General features: G+C 36.7%; 1 protein-coding gene across 1 annotated transcript; it reads left to right on the top strand.

Moving 5' to 3' along the window:
- Nucleotides 1-911: 911 nt before the first annotated feature.
- LOC119237492 (leiomodin-3-like) lies at nucleotides 912-10,550 on the top strand. Its single transcript, XM_037501512.1, has 4 exons — nucleotides 912-1,205; nucleotides 3,503-3,647; nucleotides 3,687-4,900; nucleotides 10,327-10,550. Exons 1-4 carry the CDS (start codon nucleotides 912-914, stop codon nucleotides 10,351-10,353), a joined length of 1,680 nt encoding a protein of 559 aa, XP_037357409.1. The 3' UTR covers nucleotides 10,354-10,550.
- Nucleotides 10,551-11,947: the final 1,397 nt, after the last annotated feature.

The raw sequence follows: 11,947 nt of genomic DNA, 5'->3' as shown, positions 1-11,947 counted from the left end.
TCATTTAAATAAATACTACCCTATTCCCTCTGAGGTTGTGAAAAAAAATCTTATGGTTTCTTGGTTTCTTCCAGTTGGAGCTTTTTACATTTTAACTTTGAGTCATTTTAATTTATCCTAGCCTGATAAATAACTTAATAAGAAAAACAAATTATTTAAAATATTATAGTCCTTACTCGTGGAAATTCAAGTGCCAGTTGTCCCCATCTGTTCCATCACAGGATCTAGATGCAAATAAGGACAACTTGCAAAGGTTCAGCTTACACAGCAGATGAGTAACACAGTCAGACCTCTGCTGTGAGCAGGGTTACTTGCTTCCAGAATCACATTGTAGTGAAGAGGGAAGTCCTGAGAACTTTATTTCCACCATCAAGAGAATTTTTCAGCTCAATAGAACTCAAGTCCTTGTGTGGATTTTCCTTTCAAAATATTGTACGTTGCTTTCATCGTTTAAATAAAAAGAGGTGGTCTCTCCTGCAGTAGTGAGGTATGTGGATATGGGTTGCATGAATTTGTGTGTGACAATGTGAGCTCATGTAGGAAAAGAACACATTTTATTCCTGCAGAGATTGTGTAGGCCAGTTGCACTGCCGAACCTAAGCAGCTGTACTGAAATGTCAGACGGATTTGTGCAGCTGACTCAAGTTGCCAAAAAGAGAGCAGCGTAGTAGTTCCATAAATTGACCCTATCCAGCCAAGTCCTGCTTAATATAGAGATTGCATGAGCTGAGCTGTAGTCACTCCTCGCTGCTCAGCAAGCACCAGTTCTTGGAGGAGGGAATTCTCTCAAGGTGGTGTTAACTCAGGACACTTGTTAACTAGGGAAACTTCTTAAGAATTTTAAAAAAATAATAACTATCTCTTATTGTATTTCCTTCTTTAGTAAGACAGAAAAATATAGAAAAAAAATCATGTCAGAACACAGCAGGAATTTAGATCAAGAAGACCTCTTTGGTGGAGAGATTGATGAAGATGAAATCTTGGCCAACTTGTCCCCTGAAGAGCTGAAAGAACTACAATCAGAAATGGAAGTCATGGCCCCTGACCCCAGGCTTCCTGTGGGAATGATTCAGAAAGATCAAACTGAGAAACCACCAACTGGAAACTTTGACCATAAGTCTCTTGTTGATTATATGTATTTGCAAAAGGCATCCAGACGCATGACGGAAGACGAACGTGTTCCTCTCACCTTTGTGGCATCCAAGGTAACTAGGGATTTGTGCCCTACAGAGAAATGGTGCTGGAGCTGTCAGGTACCTTTGTTGTAACTGCCATTCCTCAAGATTCCATGTTTTTGTCTTGTTTTGCTTCCACTTGTAGATTAAATCATAATATTTAATCCTACTATAGATTGGAACTTTCTGAAACACTTGATTTAGTTGTATGAGAAAGTTTGCAATTTCTTGCAAATGTCTTTTTAAAAAAATTCTATGGATTTGCAATGCAGGAAAGTCTGTATTCTATAGTTAACTTAATGAGTTAACTCACAACCAGAAGCAGTTGTTGCTTTGGCTTGTTTGTTTGTTTGCACATAGGCCCCTTTAAGGAGCGGTATCCTCTCTAACATCTGAAGCTCTCTTTTGGACCATGTATATATATACCCATATAGATGCAAAATTTTATATACAATTTCAAGGGTGTCACAGTCCCTCTAAAGGCCAGCCACACATCCTACAATTACACCAAGTCAAAATAACTGAAAATATCTAATATCCCCACAGCACATTGGATATGAGTGATAACATTTAGAAATTGATAGCTATAAAACAGTTTTAAAAATAGTGCTTTCTTAAATGTTCTTTTTTTCCTTTATTGAGATAACATTGGCTTACAACACTGTATATGATTTAGGGGAATAGGTTCATGCCTCCTCAAATGGACACTACTGCCCATTTCCCACCATTCTCTGAGAACTGGAACTGTGGTTGGTTGAATCTATGAACTTATTATATGTCAGCAATTTTTTAATGTCTCATTTTAAAATGACTTAGCAAAAAAGGAGACAGAAATCCAAGGTTAATTCTCTTTTGTTCATGTCTGCTGATAAAGATGTATCTTGTCACATTACTATCTCACTGGTTATAATTAAAGAAAGTTGTAAACTGGTTTCTGGGTCAAGGGAGTTTAAACATGTACTAAGCACCACAAAATAAAAATTGCTGGCTAGATCAGGTTATAGTTGAAGGGAAAATTTGCAGATATTTTACATTTTCAGTGAAAAACAATTCTATATGAATACAAATTTCCTGGGGGGGTGGGGATTGAGGGTCATTTTTAACACTTATTATAACTAATGTGTGTGAATTAAACAGCTTGATGGTTGGCTCCACCTGCTGGAACAGATGAGAAATGCAGTGGTGAAGGCTTTAGAAGGTTAAGCTTTGTCAATTCTCAAGTCCTGCTTATGTTATGAACAGTAAGGTCAAGTTCTTGCTCTGATGAACCTGTGTCCCAAATTGCTACAATATCTTTCAAACACATTTATGAGGTACCCATACTTTATAGGAAAGCATACTAATTGATGAGCAAGAATCTAATAAACTGTCATTTTCTTTTTCAGTCTAAGCAATTGTTTTAAAATTTCTGTGTGATCTTGTCCCCTTTTGTGGCTGACACTGCCTTCTAAGTAATTTCCTACCAAAGAAACCATTCTAGTGAGTCTGCCCTAGAAGTAATCAGGGCATCTTTAACTGACCAAAGGAGACAAAGTCAAGGTTTTGGTATGTTCCAAAATATCAAACTGCTCTAATTTCCTACACAATATGTTTAATATTGACATCATACTAGATTAGCAAGCACTTTTGGAATGTAAACTTTACTTAGGACAATAAGAAAATTATTGTATGTATAACCTAGGACTATTAAATGTAAAGATGTCTATTCCACCACATACAAAGCAAATTTCAATGTATTTATAGCTCCATAAGATTGTCAAGACAAATAATTTCAACTGCTACTGAATGTAGCTATTAAAATAAGCAATACAGAATCTCAGAACAAAATTAACTTGGTTTCATCTTACTAGATGAGACAAACACAGTTAAAAATGTGTACTTGTGTGTATATCTTAAAATTTTATTTTTATGTGCTTGTATTTGCTCACAAAACTAATGTGCATATTCAATTCTTTAAAAAAAAAAAAGTCAAACACAACAGAGTTGTATAATGCAAAAAGTGAAAAATCTTCCTCCTCAGTTGTCTTAATAATTATCTTTCTTCTCTAGAGATAACTACTAATTTGACAACTAATACAACAGACTTTTTTTCTATTCATTTATAAGCTTTTCTATATTATAAATATATTTATACACACATACACAAATAGGGTATAGTGTATTGTGTACTTATATATATACACACATATGCACAAAAAGATACTATATATACAGTCTATTTGCTTTTTTCCCTTAATAATAAATATTTGTGTTATTTCCAGTAGGTATTGCTTTGCTTCACATTTTGTCCCTGCTGTGTATTCTAATCCCATAACCCTTTCTTTTAGGAAAACACTCCAAAGAAGCATGAAGAAATAGACAAAGGTAATAAAAATATGTCCCAGTATTTAAAAGAAAAACTCAATAATGAAATTATTGCAAATAAAAGAGAATCAAAGGGAGGCAACAATATCCAAGAAACAGATAATGATGGTGAAGATGATGATGATGATGATGATGATGATGATGAAGAAGAAGAAGAAGAAGATGATGATGATGAAGAAGATGAAGATGATGAAGGAGAAGATACTAGTGAAGAGAGTGATGAAAAAATAAAAAGAGAAGAGGAATGTGAAATAAAAGAGAAAATCAGAAATGGTGAAAGAAACTGCCAACAGGTAATCAATAAATCATTTGAAAACCAGAAAGACAAACCAGAGGCACAAGAAAAAAGTGAGAGAAAAATATCAAAGTTAGATCCTAAGAAGTTAACTCTTGATACCAGTTTTTTGAAGGTAAGTGCAAGGCCTTCAGGAAACCAAACAGACCTGGATGGGAGCTTGAGGCGGGTTAGACAAAATGATCCTGACATGAAGGAACTCAACCTGAACAACATTGAAAACATCCCCAAAGAAATGTTGCTGGACTTTGTCAATGCAATGAAGAAAAACAAACACATCAAAACCTTCAGTTTAGCAAATGTGGGTGCAGATGAGAATGTAGCGTTTGCCTTGGCTAACATGTTGCGTGAAAATAGGAGTATAACGACTCTCAACATCGAGTCTAATTTCATCACAGGTAAAGGAATCGTGGCCATCATGAGGTGTCTCCAGTTCAATGAGACACTAACTGAACTTCGGTTTCACAATCAGAGGCACATGTTGGGTCACCATGCTGAAATGGAAATCTCTAGGCTTTTGAAGGCAAATAACACTCTCCTGAAGATGGGCTACCATTTTGAACTTCCAGGTCCGAGAATGGTGGTAACCAATCTGCTCACCAGAAACCAGGATAAACAAAGGCAGAAAAGACAAGAAGAACAGAAACAGCAGCAACTCAAAGAGCAGAGAAAGTTAATAGCCATGTTGGAGAATGGGTTGGGGCTGCCACCTGGGATGTGGGAGATGTTGGGGGGACCTATGCCAGATTCTAGAATGCAGGAGTTACTCCAACCTTCTCAACCAGCTAACACTCAAGCAAGAAGAAATGAAATGATGAAAAAGCCATCACAGCCTCCACAGTACAGGACAGACCCGGACTCCTTCCGGGTGGTGAAGGTGAAGAGGATCCAGCGCAAATCTCGAATGCCAGAGGCCAGAGACCCCCAGGAGAAAACCAACCTCAAAGACGTGATCAAAACACTCAAACCAGTGCCGAAAAATAGGCCACCCCCGCTGGTGGAAATCACTCCCAGAGATCAGCTCTTGAATGACATTCGTCACAGCAACGTGGCCTATCTTAAACCTGTAAGTAGAAGGAGGGAGAAACGGTGAGCCAGCACATGAAATGCATCCCAGCTCCAGTCCCTGTTCATTTTAACACCAGGATAGTCTCACTAATTGTGACTAACTGGGTAAAGCCAGTCAGCATTACTAGTTATCCTGGTTATCTCCCAAGATAAACATCTGTATCACTTCTGTAACAACAATATTAACAACTAACACTTACTGGGCATTTACTGTAGCGTCATTATATGAATTACATCATATAATCATCTTAACAACTCTTAAGATTTTATAAATAGAAACTGAGGTTTATCTTATCTATTCCCTATCCTCACACCATCCCAGCCGCACAGAACTGACAGTCAAAGGTCTCCAGAAAACTGCTGTGAGGGGTAAATAAGAAAAAGGCCTAACTGGGTCAGTCTTTCGTAGATTAATTGTGGGCTTCCAAACTTCTTAAAAGTAATTAGTCCTTTTTTAGTAGATGGACAGAGACTATTTGCAATTGCATTTATATTTTTCACTTTTTAGGTCCAGAAATGGTAAGCTTCAGGTTAGTATCTCCATGAATTAATAGAATTCTAGACTATTTTACTATTGTTTTCACTGTGATAGTTACTGTGATTCACTGGTTACTGCTCCTGATAGGTGAAAATGTTCTAGTCTTTTCTGGTTACTTTGCAGAAATAAATTTTTTTCTATTATGATATTTATGAGAAGTGTGCATCCAAAGGTAGTTGATAATTAACTATTAAACTAAATCTAGTAGGCAGTTTAGCCAAGAGATTACTCAACAAAATGTCAATAAATTATTTCATCAGAGTAACAATTTTTTTCAAGATGCTTTAAGCAACTTTCTGTATAAGCTTATTCTTTTGTTTTAAAGAGTTTTATAGGAGGAAGAAGACCTTTAGTAATTCATATAGAGTGACTTCCAGAATATAGTGTTAAATGGAAAAGCAAAGTGCAAACACATTATCTATAGTGTGCTACCTGGTATGGTGCTAGCATATTACATGGGTGATTCAAGTACACACGCACATACATACACACACAAAAGACATCACTGGCACCAAAACCTGGAGGCCCAAAAATATAGGGCTTTAAAGTATAAAATAATTGTTACTTATTCACATATTTGGGACAGCCCTTATTCACATATGTCTGCCCTTCATTCCCATATCCTAGTATTACAGAATTGACAGCATTCCATTCTTCCAAATCAAAGATGACTTTCTTCTGCTATTTAGAGGGACTCTGGCACAGGACCAGTGAAAGAACACTAGAGGTCACATGAGGTCAAGCCAGAGTCCCTTGTCTGCCCTTGGGCACATGGTCAAGACTTTCTGCACCTGCTCTTCCACAGGCAGCCAGAACTCATAGGGGGTGGATTGGGGTGTTGTTTTGAGAGACACTAGCTCTATCATTTCTGTAACTTGTCATCAGTAAAGCATATGCAAGCTCCCTGGGTGCCTGTATCATTAAAAATAGCAGTCTGAAAAGAATGAAGAGAAGTCTTTTTAAAATCTACATTAAAGGAGACACAAGGATTCAGACCAGAAAGAGAATGAAGTATCAAAGGATCATCTAACCCAACACAGCCTTCTGAGGGAATATTCTGCTGTGTAAGTCCTTCCCTGGAGTCTTTATCACTTATTTATTAATGCAACAAATATTTACATGGTGCTCAAAAGTGTGAGGCCCCCTCAGAAGGGTCAGGGGCTTCAGTGCTTAATGAGACACGTATAGTCTTGACCTCACAGAGCTTACAATGTTGGTTTTATCATTTTCGTGGTTATGACTCTCTGCCTTTTAATCAACTGAGAACACTTTGGTTTTGAGTCCAAATCCTAGAATAAAAGATCAAAGTAATTTCATGATGATAACCACAGAAATGCAATGCCCTAGTAAGTTCTACGTTTTTCGTCTATAATCAATTCTAAAAGGTTACCAATTTTAAGATGTTTCTTTGCTTTTAATGTCCACTAAGAAAGAAAAGCATGCACTACAGTAAAGGCTGCATGAATTTGGCATGATGGTCTTGCATATCAGCCTCTGCTTTGAAATCTCTTTCATCTAGTCCAAGGGATTAACAGTTTCTCCTGCTTTCATTTGCCTGGCTTGAATGGTGAGAACCATCTCTTTGTATGTACCTCAGATCCAAAATATCACACAAATTCATGCACATAATCTTGAGAAAAATGTGAAACCCATGATTTCATTGATGACAATTCACTTCTCTAAGAGCAATCTGCTTCCTGTTGTTCATTTTTGTGCTGGCTGCATACGCAATAAAAATCTGCTTTAATGCTGAATCATAGTGTAATCTTTTAAATGAGTTTTTAAATTTTTTTATTTTGATGTCATCTTGGATTTCTAGAAATTCAAAAATAGTACAAAGAATTCTTATATACCCATAACATTGTGCCACATTTGCTTTATCATTCATTAAAAGATATTTTAAATCGCACTGCAATTGTATGGGGAATATAACCAAAATGAAAATACATACATTGTGCAAAAAATGAAAAATGATGTAAGAGCTATATAAAATAAAATATTAAAAAAATAAAGAGTGAATTATAGGAAAAAAATGAATGCACTGCATCTGCCTGTACATGGTTCCAGTGGGACACACAGCTCAATTGTCATGCTAACAGTGTGAAAGGGTAACGTGTGTTCCTGCCTGCACCTGTAGCCAGCTGTTGTAATGCAACATGGATTGAAAGGTGCTTTCTGATTTCAGAGCTGTTGGAAAACATCAAAATTGTGCATCTTAAATTCAACGAAATACTGTAAATGATATCAGTGGTGATATTACAAAATTCCAGCAGCAAGAAATACTTTTGGCCAGAAAATTAAGTCACAAGCATGTTCACCTAGGGAGATAAAATTAAAGAGTTTGGGGATTTTCCCCTCACATACACTGGGGAACAGAGAAGCCCTCCAAACCCCTAGATTTTCAAGTATGAGGTTAAAATTAAAATAAAATTTTGAAATCTTGTGATTTTTTTAATTGATGTACCTAACTAAAATGTTAAGTATAAACTAAATGTATAAGTACAAAATCATACTTATAAATCATTCTTAGAAATTTAAACAGTAAAAAAACATTAGTTTTTCCTCTCATGGATGTGAAAATACTCTATTTGTGTTAAGAGCACATCTCCTTAAGCAGTTTATATTTTTTAATTGTATATTTTTTTCATTTTAATGTTTTTCCCTTTTACTCAATGCTTTCGGATTGAGGTCCCTAAACTAAAGTTGCTAGCAAAGAGTAAAGGAAAATCTCTATACTTGCTTGGCTCAAATGCTATCTTCTCCAAAAAATTGCCTGTTTAATTCAGTTCAGGAGAGATGTAATCTGTGAACCAGGTATTCAAAACTGGTAGACTATAGGAAAAATATGCAGGCCTGGTTTTTTTGGTTTTATTATTATATATATTTTTAAATATCACATGAAAACATCCAGATGGCTGGTATCCCCTGAAACATCAGCTTGAGTCACATTGGGCTTATATTTATTTGCATGATACAAATTTGCTATATCAGTGTATTAAACTTCTTCTTCAGGCAATGTATTCTTGGTAATGGACTCTCCAGTTTTTGTTTTTAAGAATATTTGATTTTACAGATAAATTAAATGATTACATATCATATATGTAAGTAAGCAAGAAGTTTCCTTTTTATTTATTTTTTTAAATAGTGATTTATGATTTTAAATAGTAGATTTATGCTACTCCTCTTTTTACCAGTGACCTTTCCTGCCAGCTTGGTTATGTTTTAAATGAGTCACCACATCTGGGTTTACTATTTTGGGTCAGGGTCACATATTTTTATGATTTTTATTATTTTTGAATCCTTCCTTGTATATATCAAAACATACAGAAAATGACATTTTTTTTCCATTCATTAATGCAAAGAACAGTTTTTAATTATTTATTACAGCTTTGGAGTTGTTATAAATACTTGGTATGATACTTTGTATTCATCAATGCTCTCTGAGGGAAGGCTACTAAGATTATATCTAACACCCCTTCCTTCGTGAAAGTCTGGCTCTTGGGAGGGAGAGGGTAAGAGGCACATGCCGACCCTTTGCTGTGAAGGCGGTACACACAGAAGCACATCAAAGGTCCTTTCTGGTGGGCACGGTATTAGAAAGCCTTCCCAGCCAAAAGTCATGGGCAGAAAACTAGCTGTTCGAGGAGCCATAGCAGATGGTCAAAATGGTTCTCACATCAGCAGGTGGATACGAGAAACAGAAGGGGAAATACTCTTAGTCATGACTGAATAAACTTTGAGTGTCCTCTGGACTTCCTTGGTGTTCTCTGAAAGATACTTGCATGATGATGAGTCACCCTCCCAAGATACAACACCATTTGAGATTCTTTAAGAATTTGCTTTATCTTTAAGTTGTTCCTATGAAGCAAAGCTATAAAGTGGATTTGCAATCAGATTTATGCTACTCTTCTGTAATCTTTTTGCTCTTGGGAGTTCCTCAATTAATATTTTAACATTTTAATAAGTCTAAAATTAGGAGTGTGCTTCAAAGAGGAAAGCCCAGTTTTGAAAGGAACATATTATTATATTCTTGAGGTAGTCCTTTTGGTTATGTTTTAGTGGTAACGGTATAAGAACTAAAATGAGGCAGATCTGGGTTTAAATCCTGCTCTGCTACTTCCAATTTGTGTGACCTTAAGTAAATTTCTTACCCTCTCTGAGCTTCTTCCGTGCTTATAAGGCTTTTTTTTTTTTGAAAGATTTATTTATGCATACAAGAACTGGGGTACAGGCCAGAGGTTCGGGGACTGAGAGGATCCATCAGAGACAGAGTGGGGAACAGAACAGGCAGAATGACTGAAATACACTGCTGACAGGAGCAGTGGGCAAGCCAGGAGAGGTCTGCTGCGCCATGTGGGCAGCTCCTGGCCAGGGATCGAACCCCGCGCTGCAGGGACTGTGGACAGCCTCACAGGCTGCATCTCAAGCCCCTGTGCCACTAGGGAGGCCCCCTGCTTATAAGGCTTTTGTTAAATAAAGTGAGAAAATGGTTTAAAAATAGGTTAATGTTGATTACAAAATTTCATGATATTATGTAATCCCAAACAGTCCTGTGATTTAGATTTTACAGCAGGCAAAATTGATGTCCAACACCTCATAGTAAGTGCTAAATTAGGACTTGAGCCCAGGCAGACTCAACACCCCCCTTGTTTCTGGGATGGGCTTCCCTGTGTACCTCAAACCGTGGTGTCCATCCCTGGCCTCAGTAAATGCCCAGTAAATGGTGGCTGTAGTTGTCAGCATGTATTTTCTCATAATCTGAGGGGGGCTCTCTGGCTAGAATTTCGAATCCGTTCTTCATTCTTTGAGACATAGAAACTTTGTAAATTTTGTTGTAAATTTGTTAAATTCCCAGTATTAATTTTCCCCTTTCCTTCAAACCACAGGTGCAACTGCCAAAAGAACTAGAATGAGAGGCAACAGACTAATCTAGAAGAACAAGAAATTGAAATTATGACTGCTTTAGCACTTCAAGACAACTTCAGCAGCATTATTTGTGATTTCTGGTGGCAGAACTGGGACAAAGTTGACATCTGATGGGGGCATTTTGTACAAGATGGGATGCTTGACCTATGACAAAATAGGAACTGAAGAGGAAAGGGGATAGAAGTAAAATATTAATACCAGGGGCAACATTTTCTACGTCTAATAAGCTTGAGTGGCTTAGGTGACATTAAGAATACTGCTTCAAGCAACAGGAATTATAAAATATTGCTTTACTGTTTATCTTCTAAATAATGATAAACACTATAAAGGTGTCAACTATTAATTCCTCCCCCCTTTTTTGTCCTTCCACTTTCCCCGCTGTAATTCATCACAGTGTCTTATAATTAAAAAAAAAAATAATGTTTCATTCTGCAGATATGTGAAGTGGGAATTGAACCCCAGGACTTTCTGATGCTTTGAAATTGAAGAAATGTAAGCTCTTTCCTGGAGAATCAATTGAGATTTCCTTTTGAACCCTGCCTGGCTTTCTCTCGGCCATCCCCCCAGTGTTTTGGGGTAAACTTGTAGGGCATCTCTGAAAAATAGAATGCGTAAGCCATTGGGCTTGGAAAATTAGTTTCCAAAAAATGGCACACAGAATAAAACCCGGCATATATAGTAAATCTTCTATTTCTGTATGTGTTGGGACAAGGCTCTTTTTAGAAAAATTTTATATATTGAGAAGCTATTGGTTTTAACTACTTTTGTTTGTAAGTCTGAATTTAATCTTGTGCCTTTCCTCAAAAATCTAAAGAAAACTTGCTACAGAAGTAAACTTAAATCCTTTTCTTCTCATTCAAGATCCTCCACACTTAGTTCCATTTTACTAATCAATGTTTATTTACCACAAATCATTTATAGTTCTCTTGATAAAACAGCCTCATGTACACCCCATGCCTTTGTGCTCACTGACCCTTCTGTTGGCACCCCCAGAGACTTCCCTCCTGCTGTTTACAGAAGTCCTGCCCCATCTTCAAATCCAGGTCAAGTCCTAATCCTCCACAGAAAGCTCCCAGACAACTCCAAGCTAGTGTCCTTTCCTCCTTCCAGGTATACCGAGAGTCCTTAGTTACCTGGGCTAGTCACTGGGCGCACAGAATTTGAAATTTTATAGAGAAATGGCATGAATACTAGAAATTAGGAGATCCTGATTTGGTTGCCTCTCTTCTTTACCTGAGTAATCGATGCCTGCCTTGTTTTTCCTTTTAGATAATCCCATGTGGCTCATAGCACAACAGGCTGGAAGAAAAAATGGGTCTCATGGGGACAAACCTAGAACAATACATTTTTTGGAAGGACAAGCCATGGGAAAGAAATATGGTTTTTCTATTTTTAAAGATAATTTAGTGTGTATAAAAGTACTCAAATTTATAGTTTTTAAACAAGTAACTAACATTAGAATAGTCAATGCCTGAATTTTGCTTTCTCCTCCTTTACTATTTCTATAAAATGTATACAAAGCAGGATAGTTGAGAAAGGGTTGCAATAAATAAAACTTTTTAAAAGTTTAGTATACTCTAT

This window comes from Talpa occidentalis, unplaced genomic scaffold (assembly GCF_014898055.3).
Source record: "Talpa occidentalis isolate TD23 unplaced genomic scaffold, MPIMG_talOcc4v2.1 talOcc4.96, whole genome shotgun sequence".
Classification (NCBI taxonomy): domain Eukaryota; kingdom Metazoa; phylum Chordata; class Mammalia; order Eulipotyphla; family Talpidae; genus Talpa; species Talpa occidentalis.
Note: the sequence above shows the minus strand (reverse complement) of the source record. Positions and strands in the feature narration are given on the sequence as shown.